At 42.3% G+C, this 22373-nt stretch overlaps 1 protein-coding gene across 1 annotated transcript in view; it reads right to left on the bottom strand.

Moving 5' to 3' along the window:
* Window positions 1–686: 686 nt before the first annotated feature.
* Window positions 687–22373, bottom strand: part of ache (acetylcholinesterase) — a 30693-nt gene continuing 9006 nt past the window's right edge. Inside the window, exons 2-9 of the mRNA XM_041964907.1 lie at window positions 14015–14536; window positions 13269–13492; window positions 12907–13167; window positions 9492–9714; window positions 8775–9020; window positions 7993–8185; window positions 3586–3764; window positions 687–808 (exon numbers count right to left, since the gene is read on the bottom strand). Coding sequence (XP_041820841.1) covers window positions 687–808; window positions 3586–3764; window positions 7993–8185; window positions 8775–9020; window positions 9492–9714; window positions 12907–13167; window positions 13269–13492; window positions 14015–14447 — 1881 coding nt within the window. The 5' untranslated portion in view covers window positions 14448–14536. The remainder of the gene's footprint in view (window positions 809–3585; window positions 3765–7992; window positions 8186–8774; window positions 9021–9491; window positions 9715–12906; window positions 13168–13268; window positions 13493–14014; window positions 14537–22373) is intronic.

Genomic DNA, 22373 nt, shown 5'->3' with positions numbered 1-22373 from the left:
ACACTGGGATGTAACCCAACTGACAGCTTTACCACATGAGATACACAAGGTTAAGCAGCACACAACAGGTAATTGCAATAGTGGTCATAATAGTAGTAATGAACAAGAACGAGAATAAAAGGCTTCTACAGAAACGTGAGACAGAAATAACCAGTGTTGTTTAGTCCAAAAAAACAAAACCCTGATATGTTGGAAAGAAGGAATCCTCAGAAAACAAAAAGAAGTTTATGAGATCAACACAAAGACATGTGAGTCAACAGTAAACCAGCAGTGGTAGTGGTGTAGTGTTATGGGCCTGTTGAGATTTGGGTTAAACAGGGGCTTTCAAGCCACACACACACATGCTTGCACACACACCACACAAAAACACACACACACACACACACGAGGTAATGACAAATCTTTGACATTTCTAACATTATTCCATATTAATGACAAGTTCCCTCCATAGTCCTAAATTTCCACAGAGACACACACAAGTCAGAAAAACAACACATAAATAAATAGTATAAATAATATAAATAAAGATCAACAGTGCCTGTGTTTGTGTGTGTAGTGAAACAAAAGACATAAAAAAAAGTTGAATGAAGATAGACTTCACTGAGGGGCTATGGAGGAAAGTGGCCATAGCGTTTTCTCTCGGCCTCCCCCCTTCTCATCATTCTCTCATCGCTCTGCTGAGGCTCTCAGAGGTCAGTGCAGCGCTCCTGCTTGCTGTAGTGGTCAAACTGGCTCTTCCAGTGCATCATGTAGGAGGACCAGCGGTGAAACTCCACCTTCCACTGACGCTCTGCCTCATCTATGTTGTCTGAAAGAAGAAACACAGAGACACACCATGAGTGGTGGTTAGCAGTGGAGCTTAAATGCTGTCCTGCTGTTCATGTTATAACAACAGGCTGTCATTTGTGTTTTTAATGGATGCCAACCTCAAGTGGGTGGGTCTTGAGTAATATGAGCCGTTCTGAGGGCAGACACAAGGGACGAGAGACATATGAGTGCACACGAGTCCAGAGGATAGCAACGTTTTGTTATGACTGTGGCAGACAATGAATGATAACTGTCATTGCTTATTTATTTTACTTTTATTTATTCTTTGTCGTGCTTCTGGGCACAGAGCAGTACGTATCCTGTTGTAGCAGCACTCCTGCTACTTTCCTTTTTTTTGGTCTTTTGCCTTTTTGGACTTTTGTCTACTTTAAACTCTGTGAATCATGAGCACATTATATAAGCTTGCTTCAAGACATGACTGAATGGAAATATACCTGACAGCTTCCTTAAGCTAGCCGGCTTCATGCTGCTATGGGTAGGCGACAAAGCAGAGAGGCCTTGCTATCTTTGTTAACTCAGGGATCAGGCTACACAATTTTTTTGTCTTTGACGATGGTCGTGTCAGACCTAATGAGCACAGTGCCATAATTCCTTGCCATGTCTTGGTCGGGTGACAGACAAGACTACATGTATGACTAATCACTGCACGTCTTATCCCACGATCACCCATGAGTTCAGAGGTCATCAGGGAGGCGGGTGAAGCAATTGTCAATCAAACTGAGAGAGGTCTTGTGTGTGATGCTGGCAGTCTTGTGTACAGAAAAAAAAAGAAAAGAAGAAAAAACAGCTGTGGATAACTAGCAGGCTTGGCTGTGCTGGTCGCATCAAACAGGCTACTTTAATGTTGGATCTGGAATTAGTAATGATAAGCATATTCCCACAGTTAGGACCTGACATAATGCTATGTCAGCACAGCCATCAACTCGCCGGGTTTTGACATTGGCAGTCATGAGAGCATTTTAATCGCGCACCGACATAATTTAGGCATTCTTGAAGAAACAGCATTTCTAAAGGTATTCATACCTATATTTTGGTTATATAGCTTTATATTGAGGCCATTTACTATATTTATCACTAATCATTTATCAAAAATTTGCACCTATTGTGTGTAGTAGTGCTAGGTTCGCTTAAATCCTAAATGCTATGAGGTGCCGGAGCTGTAAATAACCCATTGAAGTGGCACATCGACGTGTTCAGAATTTCATTAGCTATTTGTCAGTCATCTTCACAGAGGCTGTGATTGGGTTGTGATCATCATACGGTTGGGGGGTAACTCCATTCAACTCGGCCTGTTGTTGGCGCCTCTGGTTGCTAGGCTCCATGTGCCAGTTGGTGATTAGTCAAGTGAGGTGTAATTTCAAACCTGAGACTCGAATGAGTAACTGATGGCAAGAGAGTTCCCTTCTGCTTAAGTATAGGAAAGTTTTAACTCTGAAAACACTGAAGAGAAAGCAAAAGATGAGCACATAGGCTGCCATTTTGAAAGGAGAAAACAGCTTTCTGTGGATTCTTAGAATCTTGTTATGGAATTAACATTTTTACTGCAGTGGATTGTGTGGACCGTCAATGTTTCCAGACAGTTTTTGTTGGAGTATTAATGATCTGTGGATCACTGACAGACTTAATCGGTGAGTTGCCTCAATTTTGCCTCAATTTCTTTTCAAACATGGTTGTCTGCTATTGGCATTTAATTGTGCCTCCTGATGAGATTGTATCTTGAAATGGCTGTGCCAATCGATTCATGAGAATCTACGTTTCCTAATGGTGTATAGTGTGAGCATAAACGTGAATGTAGCGTTTATGACAATAGATTGACAGACAAATAAACTGAAACGTTCTGACGGCCCGTGGGTGGGTTTAAACCAACACTGAGGTCAGTTTACAGCTGGCGTCCCAAGAAAAAAGAGGAAGAGAGGGGGCTGGCACAACCAAATTAACTGCAGAAAGTTAGTCAAGATCACCCGGGTTTTAGGTAAGGTGGTTGGTTTTAGTGACTGATATAGCCATACGGCTTAATGGTAATTAAATCATCTGGACCAAAAAATCATATTACCAGTACTACTTGTGTGTACACTTGTATGTATTAACTTAGTTTTAAACAGGATCATATTAGAGACAAACCTTCATTCCTACTTTCCCATCTATAAGTATATCTATGTTAGTCAGGGGTAACCCCATTTTAATTTGCTGTAAAAGTTGACAGTTAGGGCTGGCTCAGGCTTGCCTTGGACCAGCCCCTAGTTATGCTGCTAAAGGATTAGGCTGCCGGGAGACTTCCAATGAAATGCAAAACTCCTCTGTTCTTCTCTCCCTCGCCATCTGTATGCATTCCTGTCTTACCAAGGCATATTACTAACTTAGATCAATCATGCTCATATACTATGTTCATATGCTATCTGCTATTAATATGTAAATACATCACATAGATAAATATATCACATATGCATATACTATGCCATACATACTTCATACAGTTACAACTCTATTAGAGCTGTCAATACTGTATATAATACTGTTACTGTGATATTAGCTAAATGAGGGATTCTTCAAATCTGCTGATTTGTTTATTTATATGCATATGTTGAAAATGAACATTAGCTTTATGTTACGCCCATAATGTTGGGTGAAGTGCAATGTGTTACTTTCTGGTATGACTGTGTTGTAAATTTACCTTGGAAGGCAAAGACAACTGAATTACTCTTATTCAGGGCAGATGTCATGTGTTGAGTATAGGCAGTGTTTAGAAGTAGTGTTTACCAGTGATGTTGAGGAGGCGTGGCAGGAAGCGATTCCAGAAAGCACACATCTGGTTCCTCAGACCTTTGTGGATCCTCAGTGTTTCAGTATTGAGTCCAACATGTTTCTGCTCACTGAGAGTGAACAGAGGCCATCGCTTCTTGCTTTCAACCAGTCCATCATGGTTGACATTAGGATTTCTGAAAGGGACGAGAATGAGGGGATTAGCCTTCACTGGACGGAACAGCTGGTGGGTGAGAGAGAGAGAGTGTGCAAAGTGAGAGAGAGAGAGAGAGAGAGAGAGAGAGAGAAGATGGAATAATGCTTTTAAACTATATCTTTACACTCAGTTGCCAGTTTCTTAGGTAAATGTACATGCACTTTTCTAGTCTTACGACAACTGAAAGCGCTTTTTAGAACACAAGTCTGCATTCACCCATTCACACACACATACTATGGTGCTCATTACAACTATTAACCATTCACACACAAATGGCACAGCATCGAAAATATCTTGCCCAAGGATACTTCGACACACATGTTCAGACTGCAGGCAAATCAGATTTGTTTCTCAAATCAGACTGTCCACAGTATTTCTTGGAAGTGATCAGGTCCTACCTGTCTACATGAGTTGCTATGTTAACAATGTAAGTATCAGTAACTACTTTACACTGGCATTACAGCTTTCCAATGGAAATTGGAGAAAATACTGTTGTTCTCTGTGTGCTCTGCTAGTAGCAACATGAATTATTTCCAAATGTGGGTTGGATCTGATTTGCAAACTTTCTAAGAATCAATCTGGGTATGCCAAAAAATGGATTGAGGCTGGCAGTCTGAACAAGGCCTTAGTGTTACATCTACCCCTAGAACATCAGTAACCTCCTGTCTGACAGGTGTGCTGGAGCTGAACCTCTCCAGCTGCATCGTATCCTGTAATCAAGACTCCTACAAAGACTCAGCCCTGCCACATCCACACTGTCAGACTGTAGCTCCTGTGTTTGGCATCTCCCTGCAGTTTCTGCTCTGCTCCAGACCCAGTCCCCTGTCCCTTTGTCTCGCTCCCCTGACTCGGACTCCTGTTCAGTCAAGCAACTTCCCAGAATCTGCTCTGGACCTGCTTGACTCTGCTACCCACTCCTTGTTCTCCCTGCCTGGCTTGGCCCTGGCTCGTATCCCATCCCTTTTCCCTGTAATAAAATTCCTTAAATCTCTTACCTGACTCTGTGTCTGCACCTAGGTTCACTACCTTAGCCCTTTACTTTGCCACTTACTGTGTAATTTAGCCAAAAGGACAGCTAAACTAAACCACAATCTCACATTACAATCTTAGTTGTACTTCACTGGAAGCCAAGTTTGCATATTTCACATTCATTTATTTACAGTAATGCTCAAATTTGTAGGACAGAACCAACATTTTGATATGCACAAAATGTTTGGAAAAACTAGCTGTTTTAACTACTGAGAAGCATTTATTTGCTAAATGTACATAATGTGAATCATCTGATCAAAAAAGATGAGATGATGTCAGGACCTGTCTGATTGGTCTCAGCAAATGACTTATTAAATGGTGAGGTTTACCCTATATATTCACTTTGCCTCTTTTATATTTACCTGTTAAGGTAGTTAGGGACATAGGCCTAGGAACCTGGGGGGATGGGGGGCGGGGCGTATCCCCTTCAACATTGGAGACAGGTGCATTTGTCACACCCAAAAATTACACCACGGAGGAGAAAAATATTTGATTTTGAAATCTTTGACTCACATGCTTTTATTTTGAAAGTGCAACACAGCATCATGTGACTGGTGCGCTACCTCCCTCACCAGCTCTGAGAGTGTTTGGGATGCAGGAGACAACAGGCCACAGCAGACAGTCCAATGACACAAACTCTTTTGAACGAGGTAAAACAGTCTGTAGGGAACATCGCCATAAATATGGCTTGTTTATAACGTCTTGCTGTTTGTTTACATTCATATTTATAAACCATATCTTTTGAGTTAAGTCATCATAATTCTGGGATGGTCACTCGTCCATTATTTAACTGCTAACTTTGTCAGTGTTCCCAAGTTACATCAACACTATCCAAAACGTTTTGTCACCTCATTCCGGGTCAGTGCCACCACCAAAGAAAAGGCTGAAACAGCAGCAGGACTTACTCTGTTTTTTATAAAAGAGTAACGTCAGTTTAAGTAACAGTTACACAACACAAGGATTTTTGTTGGCCAAACTGTTGCACTGAACCACATGGAGTTGTTGGAGAAGAGCAAAGCTTGTTTATTAGACTTGATCTTCGTTGACCAAACTGCTGTATTGAGTTTCAGACTGAGTCAGCCCATTTACTAGCTGTTTTTTAACTTAAGGTTTTAGGAAGCGACATAACATTAACAAGGAGTATAATCATATAATATTACAACTCAACGTTTTTGTGTTTTAATTTGATATTAAAAAGTGAATAATTTGTTTTTTCACATTATTTGTTTTTTTCATGTCAGAAAGTTGTTACTAAAAGAACCAGTTCAACTGCCAGTCAACTAAATAAATAATATACAAAAAATAGTAAATGCATTTTTGACCAACACTAAATGGATTTTGAAAACATGTTAAACCCTGCACCTGTGTGTGCTACTAAATTTGTCTTTGTGCTACTGAAATATTTAGCTTGCTAGCACCTGTGCTGCCGCCTGATAAAGTGTTCAGCCCTGAAATGACATAACCATTATGCTTTGATTAAAGACTCAAGCCAATTTGTTCAAGAGGAAGAGGGAGAAGTGTTTTTCTGGGTGGTTTGCCCTCGTCTTTGTCACACCGTAGTGAGGTTGTCTCGTTTTGGGTTTGTTGTCTTGTCATTTCCTGTTTTATTTTGAAGGTCTAACTCTCCTCTCGTTTCAGAGCACTAGCCCTTCCTCATGTGTCCCGTGTGTCCGCCCCGACCACCTGTTGTCTCCACCTGTTCCTGATTACCCTCCGTCTCCCTTGTCTTGTGCCAGTGTGTCTTTGTCCCTTGGTTGACTTCACCCGTGCTTCCCTTGATCACAGCCACAGTCTCTGAGTTATTGTTTAAGTGTTGTTTGATCCTCTTCGTGAGTGTTTTTTGTTGTAATTTCCATAGTCTAGTTTTGTTTGATTTTCTCGGTAGTTTAGTGGATTTTCAGTTCTCTATTAGATTGAGCTTTTGTTCCATTTATTGTTTATAGAAGTGTTCTTTTGCCTCCGTGTGTTAGGAGAGAGCTTTTGTTCTGTTGTTTTGTTATTCAATCTTTTGAGCATTTATAGCCGTTGTTTCTGCCTCCTTCGGTAGCGTTTTCTGTTCATTTTGGTTCATTCATAATCAGTCATTACTTATCCACCTTGTGGAGCGTTTTTTGTTGCTTTATTGTTTTGTTCCAGATTAGCCTTGCTAACATTTCCTACAGTAATTTCATAGCCTGTTTGGTTCCACTCTACGAAGAGATCTTTGTACACTGTATAATAAATCTCTGTGTATTGCTGAAACTCTGCATCTGAGTCCTCAATGCAGTGTCGGCCTGACAGTCTTAGAACATAAAAACATTAAAACATATAAATATATTGATTATTCAAATATCGGTGTGCACAACACTATTTTTCCAAGAAACATTTGAAAAAAGAAGAAAGAAAGTAAAAGATCACAGCATTTTGTGAATATTTTGCAGTGTAGTAAATTTATGACATTTTTCTGCTTAAACTATTTACCGATCTGTCAGGTTTCCGATATGTGTCTCCCCCAAAGTTAAACTAATTCCTGTGCCCTTGGTTTGGGACCTCCGGCTGGGAGGAGACCCCAGAGCAGAGCCACTAACAGTCTACAGTGATGCTTTGTGAGACTGTAGGTGGGCACAGTGGTGCTTTGTGCTAAATGCTAATGTAAGCATGCTAACATGTCCACAATGACAATGTAAACATGCTGATGTTTAGCAGGCATATGTGTTCATCAGTTTAGTTTATTTATTAACACAAAACCCAAAGTACAGCTGATGGAAGTTTTCATTCAAATTTTATAAATTCAAATTTAGACCTGAAGATGGGCTAGATGAAATGTTAGAGGATCATTAAAAGTATTAGGATACATCAACTGGGAATGATGGATATCTGTACAAGATTTTGAGTCAGTTCATCATATTCATGTTGCGATATTTTGCAGTATAAAAGTTATTAGAATTAATCTTCATCATCATCCTCAGTGACTTCTGACACTCACTTCTGGGGAATCCCATGGGATTTCAGAACGAACTTGGAGAAATCATCTGGACTTCCTGACTTGGGCTGGAGCTTCCACAACTCAGATAAGCAGTGAAAAATATGTACATGGATGACTGTTTTGCAGTAGGAGGACTGTGTAACTTCTGTTTGGGTCTCACCACCTCATCTACTCTGTAGCTGGGCAAATTAATCAATAAGGTCTGTTCTCTCACCCAGTGCGTGCAAAGTTGGCCCAGTATCTCATCATGCGTCTGCTCAGTTTCTCCTCCTCTAAGGTGTAGTTGAGTCTCTTCTCCAGTGGAAGGCCAAAGACAAACTCAATCTCATAGCCGTGGATCACACCCATCCACTCTGGCCAGGCCAGGTTGGAGGCTCGGTGGTCGAATAGGTAGAGGTAGACACCTCCTTGAGGATCAGCAGGAGAAAAGGACAAGTGCTTATTTTTTGTATACTGCACCACTCTCTGTAGATTCTGCTAAAACGTTTGGTAAAGAAGTCATTAATCATGTATGTTGCAGTCATTTAGAAATTACTGCAACATATATTGAGTAATTTCCTATTAATTGAATTTAATACTTTTATTTGTATCTATAAAATGCAATCAATCTAACACCAAAACACCAAAAACTGAGACTGGCTAGTTTGCTAGTTGTTGCAAACCATGATGCATACAAACCATACATGCATACAAAACTGTATATGTTGTACATTATCATTCATCATAATAGCCAATATTTAATTTATAAAAGCACCTTCCCTCTGCGAAGTCAAATATGATTTTGCAGAGTGAATTAACATCACTCTGCAAAGTAGCTGTATTTAGCTGTATAAACAAGGCCAAGATGGGGTTGATACATGAACCCAGCTGATGCATCAGCTCATCTAGAGAGGACAGCACAACTTAAACTGTCCCAAAAGTAGCTTGGAGGCTTCACAATTTCTCCTCACAATGAAAACATATTCCTCCAATGGTGACATCTGGGTGTAATCTTACCTTGTGAGTTTCCTCCACTGTTCGTCATCCCAGAGCTGGCTCCTCCCATGTTAGCCTTGAGGGAGTTGTGCTGGGCATAAGAGCGAGCAAAGTGAGCCAGTGGGCATATGACGTTATGGTCGCCGACAATGTCGTCTAAGGCATCGCGGTTCTTCAGCCCGTTATTTTCATCCATCCAGTCAGTATACTGCAGCACCACTGCCTCCAGGCCGATATCGTTAGCATGTGGTACACTCAGCTTGACACCTAGAATAGTTAAGTTTTTAGGTGCAGTTTTTAATATTTTAGAGTTATAATGTACAATCATGGCTGTAATTGTTTGGTTGAATCCGAGAGTGGTGAGTTCTACAATTCTCTCTGATTGGTCACATTAACAGAAGGATAATGGAGAACTGTCAGTTTCTGCAGTAATATAAACTGTTTAGAAACAACTGGTTCACTTTCTGTTTTGCGGTGGCCTAATTGTTTCATGTGATGCCATCCACATCTTTTTGAATCCGATCATCTTAATCATTAAGTTAAAAAAAACACACACTGCCACACTAAGCCATCTTTCTTTGCGATGACAGGATCAATCTATGGTCCATTTTTAATGAGCTTTGCACAACTTTGCTTTACTTTTGCAGAGGACACCACAAATTCTATTTCAAAAAAGGTCAAATTTCAGCAGAACAGAATTTTATGGCATGTTTTGTGTGTATATCCGCTGATCTTCACCTTCTAAGAAGTCCTCTCTGGCAATGAGGCTTTCATTGTCCTTGCTGAAGCCTGGTGCTCCGTACAGCAGGAAATATGTGCCTTCATCCTGGTTGACCCCAAGAAGGATCTGAGTGTCTTTAAAGTTGCCAGAGTTGAGCATGGCCTCGGGAGTGTCAGGCAGAACCTCGCCATCCACAACAGGGACAAATGAAAACCGGAAGAGGGCTGACCATGGCAGAACCTGCTCAGAACAGGGTGACAGGGTCAAATGTACTGCTGAGTTCATTTGAGTGACTGTGAAATGGCTGTGACATGCAAACACATAACAGACCAAATGCCACATGACTGAAATGGGAAGTTAAATGTCAGTGTAACTGAATGTACTTAACAAGAAATCTATTAAAATATCACCACAAAATCTACTTCATTCAAGCCAGCACTTCATTTCATTTACACCACAGTACATCTGGTATGTGCCATGGGTCTTAAATCATGTCAAGTGTCAGAGATTTTGCCATTCTATTAATACTAATCTATTCATTATATATATATATATATATATATATATATATATATATATATATATATATATATATATATATATATATATATATATATGACTATATTAGAACATTGTGGGCAATTCTGTGAAGCGGGACTGATTTATGACAATATTTGTCAGACACCTGGGGTTGGGGCTCGCAGGCAAGTGCCTGGTGGCCGGGCCTTCGCAGTCTGGATTCTGGAACCCAACTCCTTGAGAGAGGCTGGACTTTCTTCTACTCTGGAGTTGCCCGCGGTGAGAGGCAGCGGGCTGGTGTGGGCTTGCTTATAGATACCCACCTATGTGGGTACCCATATGTTCAAGTTTTCTCCGGTGAACGAGAGGGTCGCTGCCTTACGCCTTCGGGTTGGGAAAGGGTGCCTCACTGTTGTTTCGGCCTATGGGCCGAACAACTGTGTAGAGTACCCACCCTTCTTGGAGTCCGTGGGAGGTGCTCCTACTGGGGACTCCACCGTTCTACTGGGGGACTTCAATGCTCACATGGGCAGCGATAGTGTTACCTGGAGGGGCGTGATTGGGAGGAACGGCCTCCCTGATCTGAACCCGAGCGGTGTTCCGTTATTGGACTTCTGTGCTACTCACAGTTTGTCCATAACGAAGACCATGTTCAAGCATAAGGGTGTCCACCAGTGCACGTGACACCAGGACACTCTAGGCCAGAGGTCAATGATCGACTCCGTGGTCGTGTCATCTGACCTTTGGCCGTATGTCTTGGACACTCTGGTGAAGAGAGGGGCTGACACGCTGACACTCTCAACATTACGTGGCAGTTGGGGACAGTGCCCAGGGTCTGGCAGACTGGGGTGGTGGTCCCTCTATTTAAGAAGGGGGACCAGAGGGTGTGCTCCAACTACAGAGGGATCCCACTCCTCAGCCTCCCTGGTAAAGTCTATTCCAGGGTACCGGAGAGGAGAATTCGGCCGATAGTCGAACCTCGGATTCAGGAGGAGCAATGCGGTTTGGTCCTGGTCGTGGAACATTGGACCAGCTCTACACCCTCCGCAGGGTGTTCGAGGGTTCGTGGGAGTTTGCCCAACCAGTCCACATGTGTTTTGTGGATTTGGAGAAGGCTTTCGACCGTGTCCCTTGTGGCATTCCGTGGGAGATGCTTCGGGAGTATGGAGTCCGGGGCCCTTTACTACGGGCCGTCCGGTCTCTGTATGACCAGAGCAGGAGCTTGGTTTACACAGTAAGTCAGACTTATTCCTAGTGCATGTTGGACTCCGGCAGGGCTGCCCTTTGTTACCGGTTCTGTTCATTATTTTTATGGACAGAATTTCTAGGCGCAGACAAGGGCCGGAGGGAGTCTGGTTTGGGGACCACAGGATCTCATCTCTGCTTTTTGTGGATGATGTTGTCCTGTTGTCTTCTTCGTACCAGGACCTCTAGCATGTGATGGCGGTTTGCAGCCGAGTGTGAAGCAGCTGGGATGATAATCAACACCTCCAAGTCTGAAGCCATGGTTCTTGACCGGAAAAGGGTGACTTGCCCCCTTCGGGTTTGAGGAGTTCAAGTATCTTAGGGGCCTTGTTCACGAGTGAGGGAAGGATGGAGCATAAGATTGGCAGGCGGATCGGTGCGCCGGCAGCAGTACTGCGGTCGTTGTACCGGTCGGTCATGGTGAAGAAGGAGCTGAGCCGAAAGGCAAAGCTCAATCTACGTTCCTACCCTCATCTATGGTCATGAACTTTGGGTCATGACCGAAAGAACGAGATCTCGGATAGAAGCGGTGAGTTTTCTCTGCAGGGTGGCGGGACGCTCCCTTAGAGATGAGGAGGTGAGGAGCACTTGAGAGGAGCTCAGAGTCTTCCACTTTGAGAAGAGCCAGCTGAGGTGGCTTGGGCATCTTTATCGGATGCCTCCTGGACGCGTTCCTGGGAGGGTGTTCTGGGCATGCCCCACTGGGAAGAGGCCCCAGGGAAGACCCAGGAGTGGAGGGACTAGTCGCTTGGCTGGCCTGGGAACGCCTCGGGGTCCCCCGAAGAGCTGGAGGAAGTGTCTGGGGAGGGGGAAGTCTGGGCATCCCTGCTTAGACTGCTGCCCCCCGACCCGGCCCCGGATAAGCGTAAGAAAATGGATGGATGGATGGATTTGTCAGACAGATATTAACAGATATTCCTGTCTGGCTGATTTATCTATAAATTTTTACTGTACAATAATACATAGAAATTGTTTTTGAAACCCCAAACCTCAGAATTTAAAGGATAATTTATTTCTAATGGACAGTAATTCTCAGGAAAAGACCCAAACCAACAATGTATTAGTCTGCTTCTCAATCCTGTCTGACTACATATGACTACTACTACTACTACATACTACATATGACTTACATATCTCTGACACTCAACCTCAAGCCCATTGATTCCTATTGAAGATGCAAAAGAATGGTTTACAAATACATAGCTTCATTTTTTTAAAATGGCTCAGTAATTTCCTAAAACAGTTTTTATTCAAACAGGAGCAAATAGTTAATTTGTTGGGAACTATTTCAAACAGTGGATTATTCCACGTTTGAGACTCAAGCAGTTTATTTTGACACAGTGTTGATGATAAATGAATGAACATGTTACCTGGTGCTCCATTATGGCTCACTAATGTATTTTTAATAGCTTTTAAAGTATAGCTTCACAAAACAGATGCAATCGGAATTTTACGATGAATGCCTACAACTGGTCAAACTAAAGCAACATGGGTAAAACTACTTATGTAGGGATCTACATGGGTAAAACATAGAAAACCACTGATGATCTTGTAATGGAAGTTTGCAGAAGTGACCAACTGCATTCCCTTCTGAAACTCCCTGTGTGTCACGGCCTAAAGGAGAAGAAAGTGAACTTACATACGGTTTACTGGCTTAGTCCGCATTACCTGCCACTCCTGGTCGATGAGCTCCTGTGGAGTTTTACCGCGCAGACAGTCCACCAGCTCGGTGTCATTGCCTCCATTGCAGCCAACCAGCTTGCCCAGCAGCGTGGCCCGTCTGCGGGCCTCAGCAGGGCTAACTGAGGCCCAGGGACAGTTGGGGACCCCGCTCTGGAGGATTGCCCTGGTGAAGGTGGGCCGGCTCTCTGGAGACAAGAGGTGGAATCCTACTGAAGCCCCACCAGCACTCTCACCAAAGATAGTCACCTGTTAAAAGGGTAAAAAGAGAGTACGTAGGGAGATCAGGATCAAAATGAGCTTGCAATTAACTGCATAGAAACAATACAACATAACAGTGACAACCTAACCTGTTTGGGGTTTCCTCCAAAGAAATGGATGTTGTCTTGCACCCACTGCAGCGCCATCCTCTGGTCCAGCAGACCCACATTGCCAGGAGCCTCGGAGGAGCCATGCAGAGCGAGGAAACCAAAGGCACCAATCCGGTAGTTCATGGAAACTACAATTACTGTCTCACTGTGAGCTAGGTAACGGCCATCATACACGTCCAGAGAAGAAGAACCACTGTAGAATCCTGGAAATGTTAAATATTACAGTAAAGTATTACCCCATTATACCACAATCTCTGATAACAGATGGCAGCTTTGCTGTATAAAACACCATGTTGTTTATAATTCAAGGATGCATATTTTGAAAAGGTATCAGACTGAGAGACACTATCAAAGTCTGGGTTACATTATCACTTTTCCCTATATTAACTACATAACCTGAAATTTGGCCAAATCTCTCCAGTAGATGCAAAATCATTGGCCAAGATGATGCAGGTTCTATTATAATAGAAGCAAGTATAATGAAGTACGTGTCTGCATAAAATAAAGCCTTGTGAGGGATTTAAAAAAATGTGCCTACAACACTATCTTATACATTACTAATGACCATTTACAAAAAATGCAGTATAATTTTACTTTGTGCATTTCTTCCCACCTATTGTCATGTGTTTGCTATGCACTGCTGACCCAATGTCCTCGCTGGAAGAATGAGTCACATCTAATCTATTCATATTCTGAATCATTCGGGATAACTCGTGACCAAGTACCTCCACCGTAGATCCACACCATGACAGTGAGATTGTGTGGTCTTGGTGAGGAGGGCACCCATACATTGAGGTACAGGCAGTCTTCACTCATCTCTCTGTTGGGGTTCCACATCTCACTTCCCTGGAAACCGGGGAATGACGTGTCCACAAACTGGTAGCAGGCATTGGGGTAGGCATTGGCCTCATACACCCCTGTCCATGGACGCTTGGGCTCAGCACGACGGAAACGGCGCTTCCCTACGGGTGGCTCAGCAAAGGGGATGCCCAGAAAAGAAGTGACATAGCTGCGGTCGGGCACCGGCAGGCGGATGCCACGGACACGACCGGTACGTGTCTGAACGATGAGGTCTGCCTCGCTCTGGGAGGAGCAGGTGGGGATGAGGAGAAACAGGAGGAGGATTGAGGAAAGCAGGAGAAGGACAGAGGTCTGCATGATGGAGGCAGAAATGGTGTGGCTGGAGCAGTGGTTGTTATTCCCTCGCCTATAAGGGAGGGTAGGGTCTGCTCTGCTTCCCCTGAACTCTACAGAGAGAGAGAGAGAGAGAGAGAGCGAGAGAGAGAGAGAGAGAGTAATGTTATTACGGTAAAAGAGAGTGATAGAGAACAGACTGGAAGAGTGAGGGACAAATCAGACAAGGAAAGATAAGAGAACAGAGGAAGTAGGACGTCTGGAAGTGTCATCATGGTAGAGTCACAGATTTGTTCAGACAGGCAGGCAACCAAAATCCAAATTATATAGGATTTTTTACATGTGTGGTATTGAACACATATCTCTTAGACCCCACAATCAAATCGTCTTCATTCAGTTTCAAATCACATTAAACTCCTGGAGTCATTAACAGGATTCATCCTCTTAGATACATGAATCAATTAAAGAATTTGATGGCAATCTGACAATTAGAAATGGATACTGTATTTCTTCAGCACAAGCGAAAATTTGCAGTGGTGCTAAAACAAGGTCAGGGTATAGTCAGTGGAGGTGGTGTCCCAGCAGTACAGCAATACAATTATATATTACATCGCGAATGGCCTTTTTGGAGAGGCATCAAGTAGGAGGGGAGCAAGAGGAAGGGCGGGCATCAGCAGTGGGGATTGTTGTAATGGTGCAAAGACAAGAAGGTGTTGGGGAGTTTTGTTTTGTTGGAATGAAGTGTGCCTGTGAATATGAAGTGTGTTTTGTAATAAAAAAAAAAAAAAACGTTCATGTTTTGGATGTTTTAAAGTTCGGGTCATATCTTATGCACACATTGTACCTTCAAACAGTCTCATCACTGATTCTATATATGGCCTTTGCTGTGTGATGAAGCTCCACTGATCCCTGAAGCTTAATAAGTCATGAAGAGTACTTAATAATACATGCAGTTGTAGCAATTTGTACTTACATTAGTTACTTTTTATTTCAGGTGGGTTGAGGCATCAACACTATAAAACTCTGGAAGAAATCCTTGTATATGTTATATCTTAAAACAAAGCCGTCTAGTTTGTTTGTTTCTTCATAGAGTTCTATTCCCAGGTCACAGTGATGACAACTGAGCAAACTCCTTCACATGAAGAAAACCATGAGGTGTGGTTAACAACTCCACAAACAAGCTTGTTGTGACATTCTGGATCCTGTCATGTTGTTTCCTGTTTTATTTTTGTTACTCTACCTCTTTCGTCATTTCAGTTTCCTGTGTTTTCCCGCCTCTCATCAACCCCACCTGAGGCCACTTACTCACCTGCCGCTGATTACCCTCCTTCCCTTCCCTGTGTGTATATACCCCCACTAGCTCCATGTCTCTGCCAGATTGTCTTTGTTCCCAGTGACTTCACCTTGTGCTTTTGCAGCGTTTGGCTTCAAGGGTTGGTTGGACTTTCCCTGCCATTGATTTTGAAGAGTTCTGCTTTTTTCAAATGGGCAAAGAGGTGGAGTGTGGGTGGAGCTGAAATGAGCCAAATGAAGCCTGGTTACCAAAACCTAGTGGCTAGTTGTCACAAAGTCCAGCCCTGATTTCCTAGCATGCCTGCCCCGAGTATACAGCAGAAACACAAATGGATAATTCCTGCAGTGGAAATGGTATTGCCAGACCTCTACCAGTGGACACAATTCTACATTCGTATCGCCAAACCCTTTTTGGTGATTATTTTTGTTTCAGCTGACAGGTCAATTAATCAACCAACTGTGCCTTAATAAAAAGTGATCATGAGATCATACTAAAATCACATTCAAAGACCTGACTTGGCATTTGTGACTAACGCATATCCCTGGTTTAAGGGAAACTTCCTCCCATTGATTTAATACTGCACTTCCACACAGTTCATATTAGAGACTTGCAAGAAACTCCAAACATTTCTTTCATCAGACCCTCTATGTCTGGTTAACACCCACATCTTTCAAACTACTGCAGTACATTTGTCTCCAAGGCCAATCTGAGATAACCCTAATGACATCAGGATGACATCATAAGGGTTATTTTTAAAAATACAACTTCTCCAGAGACACACAAACATTAAACAACTGTTTTCATAAACTGAGTACTCCTCAGGATGATCTCCAGCAGATGCTTCACAATAAAAGCCTTGTACAAACACCTCCACCGTTCAGACACTAATAATTCTAAATTCCACATTTGGTTTTATTCAATTTTGCTGTTTATCACCAAATATGAATTAACATACACACTTGATTTATGAAGCAATACGAAAACAGTTGGGGATACTGCCATGGTTGTTGTTGGTGGTCTGTAATGGCTGCGATTTATAGGGTCTTACCACCATAAATTTCGTCCTAGGGGTCATTGCCGGTAATGTTTGAGCTATAAAAACAAACACCTGCAGTTTGCTTGCAGTATCATCCCTAAATGAAAACTGAATATCAGCACAAGCTGCACAAAAATATCAGTAATGGCCTTCAGTAAACTCAGTGTAAGATACGAATAAGATGGCTACACAGACATATTTTAGTGAATATATAAGTTGGATAACGTTTGCCGTGGATGTACAGTAAGGTGATAGTAATGTTAATATTTTGAGACATTTGCTTGGTTAAGTTCAAGTTAATACAATGAAGTTGCTAGGCCTGTTCTATACATGAGCATATGTGAGGTGTCTGTGTAACTCAGTTAAGACAAGGAGAAAGATAATCAGTCTCCTCTTTCGCTTTACTCACACCGTCCATGTTGGAAAACAAGTCCATCAATAATAATATCACTTTGTTTGTTTGAATGTGCAGTATGAGTGAGGGACAGAGAAAGGTGACATCACCAAAATAGAGTCTCTATACAACTGAGATGGAGTGTGTTCAGAAATAGTATCGATACACACACACGGGCGCACACAGCTGCCCCCTATCCCTTACAGCACCCCTGAGCTAATCCTGTCACTATGACAACCATACATTGCAAAACATAAACAGCAGCCTCCAACCTAACAGGTGGGAGACGTGTCTCCAGGCATTGTTGCACATTTATAACCAAACACAAAATGAGGTATGCCACTGTGTTTCTGAGAGTTCATGGCAGCAAGTTGGTGTATGGCAGACAGATCAGATTCAAACCCCAAACTGGAAGAACAGACAGTGTCGTCCATCAAATGTATAGCTAACCTTGAGATGGGACCCGATATGAAAGAGAACTCTTGAACATGTTTTTACGTTGTGGCTGAATGGTGCTGGAAGTGGAAACAGGTGGCAAGCACGGACAAAAGACCAACAGTACATTTCAGAAAGCACTTTCTTTCAAGATGTACAATTACTTTTACTTTTAGGAAAACAGTGCTGAACCCCTGCTTACAGAACACAAGGGATTTTCTAATATGTCAGGTCTGACTGAAAGGAGGAAGGGACATTTACAGTTAAGAATGGGCATTTTCATCTTGTGTTCATCCATAATGATATGAACTGACTTGAAGAAATATCTGTTTGAATCAGAATATTTGTGCTTTCCATAATAACATATTCAGATTGGAGTACATCCCTCGTCTCTGTACAGGCAACCTCACTATCATGGCAAGACTTCAGGAAGCACACAATCAGTGCACTTGACTGTTGTTCACAAGAAATAGTTCCAGCAGCATACTGGATACATAAGCCACAGACAGACAGGTAGAACTTTGGACAGAGCAAGGTTGCTGCTTCACCCTGTGTCCAGTCTTTATGCTAAGCTAGGCTAACCACATCCTGACTCCAGCTTGTACTTAACACACAGGCTCTGTCGTCTTATCCATTCACTGCTCCCTATGAAACAGGCACTCAACAGTTGAGCAGCAAATTGAGATTTTGTTGACTTAAAAAAATCCTCATCATTACTACAAAGTTATGGGCACACAATGGTAATTTTCACCTCTATAAGCCAGCCTTGCGGTTAAAGTGTAGTTTACATCTGTCTATCCAGAATCACATATACAGTGAAGACTTTCAAGGAATTTAATAAAAGGTATTAAGTGTCTTTTTTGGTGATATAAAAGCTTTCACTATACTGACATGTATGATTCCAGTGAATACTTTCCACTACGAAACATGCTGTCTTCACTTACAGACTACTTTTACAGAAGAGTACAGAGGACTAATTGAAGAGCTTCACCAAATGGTTCAACGACATTCGCCTAATGCTTGATAACAGCAAAGCCAATGAGCTTGTGGTGGACCACAATGCTTGAAATATAGATGTTGCTGCATAGAAGCTACAAATTCTGAAACGTGAATGCTTCCCACACATTTTCAAACTGGCAACACAGATGATCTATAGAATCACCAAAGTTTCACTGTGGGCACCCAAGATTAGCGTCACCAATTCAGTATCTGACAAAGAGTGAAGTATGGTCACAATCTTCCCATCTGCTCCAGAACTATGGCATTGAATAATGACTAGAGCTCTTTTTGCAGAACATTATGATGTTACACTGAAGTTAACCTTTCACCTTTTGAATATAAAATGTTATCACCTCATTATTATTTTATCCTATGAGACTTTTTTGTGAAATTTTGTCGTAACTAGCGTATGAATTCTTGAGTTATGGCCAAAAATGTGTTTTTTGCCATCAGTGACCTTTGACTACCAAAATCTAAACATTTGATCTTTGAGTCCAAGTGAACATTGTGCCAAATTTGGAGAAATTCCCAAAAGGCACTCGAGACATATTGCGTCCAAGATACATGGACTAATATGACCTTGACCTTTGACCATTATAATCTAATCATTTCATCCTTGAGTGAACAATAGATTCCCTCAAGACATTCTTGAGATATGACATTCATGACAATGGGACGGACAGACGGACAAACAATCTGAAAACATAATGCCTCTGGCCACAAAAACACACATGCCATGGCCACTAATGTTTCATTCCATTCTGAATTTTTGAGGGCACTATATTATGAATTCATTTACACACTGAGTAGGACTCTCAAATGAAATGGCAGACAGTAAATACAACGCACTGTATAGTAAATAGGGAGTGATTTTGGATACAGAAATGAAATTGTCTTTGATTCTCTAGTGTAACTCTTGGAAAGAAAGCAAATATGGGTATTTCCAAAAATGTTGAACAATTCACCAATCTACAGTAGTATCAGCCTGTCAGCTTGTGACAACAACTGCAGGTGATCCCTGAGAAAAGATGAGGGAAGGATGAATACATGAATACAAAACAGACAGAGAGGAGGAGGGAAAAGGACTTCCAGTGGGTGAGGAAATAAGAGAGGGCAGCGGGAGACAGTGGAGGGGCCTGGGACTGGGTGGGAGAAAGCGTGTCACTTCTCAAATTAGACTGAGGAATTTGTGTATGAAGTTCACAGGAGGATTGGTTTCATTGGGGGCGGGTGCAAGTCATGTATCTCACAGGATAAAACACCAGTCAGAGCAGTCAGTGTCAGTGTATTGAAGACACTGCCCCAATAAGTCACTACAGACTCTCCAGCTGATCCAGAATGCTGTAGCACATGAACTGACAAGAACTGGGTAAAGAGGTGATATTTCTACCATATTAGCTTCTCTGCACTGGCTCCCTGTAAATCCAGAGAGCAATTTAAATCCCTCTCCTCGCCTGCAAGGCCTTTAATGACCATTATAAAACCACTGTATCTTAAAGAGCTCATAGGTCTTTATTACACCAGTTGAATGCTGTGCTTCCAGCGTGCAGGCTTACTTGTGGTTTCTAAACTCCCACAAAGTAGAATGGAAGTCAGAACCTTCCAGCTCCTCTCCTGTAGGACCGGCTCCCAGTTCAGGTTAGGGAGGCATGTATCCTCTCCATATTTTAGAGTAGGCCTAACACTTTCCTCTTTGATAAAGCTTACAGTTGGGACTGGCTCAGGTGAGCCCTGAACCATCCTTTAGTTATTTTTCTTTCTCTCTGTCTGAGTGCATGCTGGGAGTGAGCTTGGAGAGTGCTGCTCAGAGCTTGTCAGACTGTGTAAGTTTTTCTCATCTTTTTTGCTTGTTTTTCTACTTGTTTCACTTTTTGCGTAGTTTTTGCCATGTTGTTTGAGGAAACTGTTTTTTGGAGGACGTCTTGACAGCATGACTGCAGGTGGAGGCCCCTACTTACACATGCCGACATGCCATCAAACTTTCTCGGGCTGCCATGTGTTCGGTTGAGTGTAGTCGAGCTGTCCGTGAGACTGTGAGACTGTCATACAGAATGGACAGTGCTGCTGTGATTTTTCTAGACTGTACAGACAAAGAGAATCAGCTGCTTGAGATTGTGAAGGGGAGTAGTGATTAAAAATAATTTTGCCCCCATGTCATCACTAGTAAGCCCTGCTGTAAAGGTCAATAATTCTAACGTGTCCCTGTTCCTGGAAAAAGTGCTGGTGAGACACAGACAGTTAGTGTCTCCAATAAAGATTATCTCCATGAGCTGTACATCTCCTCATCTAAAAAATGTTGTGTCTATAAAGAGACAAGTTTTTTTAGAAAGCGTGATGAGGAGGTGAAGTTCCAGTTGATGCTGCAGGTCTCATGCTGTGTCTCACACTAAGGGGCATTTGTTTTGATCATGGCTGGAGAAAGCCTGTGAGAGTCGGTCAGAGGAGCTGACAGCAGAGCCTTTCCATCAGCTGAATCTCAGGGAAAGATCAGTTCATTAGGCTGTGAACTTGGTCTGATTTCCATAGATCAAGAGAAGGCTTTTGACCGAGTTGAACACCAGAATTTGCGGTAGATGCTAGATGCCTTCAGGCTCAGCTTTGCTCTTATAGCCAAGCTCCATGTCTTGTGTAGTGACATTGAGAGTGTACTAAACATTAACAGCTATTCCTACCAAAGGAAGAAGTAGGACAGGGGCCTGTTCCCCTGGTCAGCAGGGGTGCTGCTTTCTGACTCCAGTCAACCCAGAGGCTCCTCGCCAGACCCACAGGCCTTGTCTGGAGACCCACAGGCCAAGCCAAGCCAGGTCTCACTGAATCTTTGTCCCTGATGAACCTGGGCACTCACATACTGTGCACTCTCCCAAATTCTTTCTGTGTGGGAGATGTTACAAATAGATGGACAATGTTTCCCTATTTTGGCTTTTAAAGAAGCTAGCAGTGCACGAGACCTCTTTCGATGCTGAGCAGTGCTCATCACGCAGGGTTACACCTCATTAATAGTGCACACCTGTTCTCTTGTTTGGGAGTTAGATATGTCAGGTACTCAACACCTGAAAGTTTAATGCACACTGTAATGGACACTGTCAGCCACACATTCCAATGTCCTTGCACTGACACTTTTTCCTTATTCTAAAGACTGCTCTGGTGAACTATTAAAATTGATAAAAATAGGTTAAAAGTCATGGGAGGCAAAACCATGTATAAACTGTTGGTAGAAGTTTGAAAGAAGGACAAACTAAATGGTTGGACAGAGCTCATTTCTCATTGCTCTGTATCTATCAATGAATTTGAAAATCAGTCCTTTTCTAGAAATAGTATACTGAGAATTTGTGTACAGATTTCTGAAAGCACATTTAAATACAGTACAGATCTTTGATCAACCAGGTGTAGCTTTATTGCATTATGAGATCCACTGAAGAATTGCATGTGGTCAAAAAAGCTATAAATAGAAACAATGTTCAAATCACATGGAAAAGATAAAAGAAGCTACAAGACAAAACTTGAACGTCAAAATAGGAGAGGTAAAAGGTTCAGATGCTCACATTATTACTGACTGATACTGTTGCTCATCAGTACAGAGATGGAGGGAAGACTGGATGATGCAGAAGCACAGGCAAAAAGAAGAAAACTAACAGAAGCTGATGGCAAATAATTACTTAGTGATTAAGGCTACCTTGCGGACAGCGATAATAAACATAACAATGAATCAGCAACTATCCTAATTATCAGTTACTCATTTAAGTCATTTACCATACAAAAATACTCCATTCTCTTAGTTATACCATGTAGTTG

The sequence above is a fragment of the Chelmon rostratus genome, chromosome 23 (genome assembly GCF_017976325.1).
Source record: "Chelmon rostratus isolate fCheRos1 chromosome 23, fCheRos1.pri, whole genome shotgun sequence".
NCBI lineage: Eukaryota > Metazoa > Chordata > Actinopteri > Chaetodontiformes > Chaetodontidae > Chelmon > Chelmon rostratus.
Note: the sequence above shows the minus strand (reverse complement) of the source record. Positions and strands in the feature narration are given on the sequence as shown.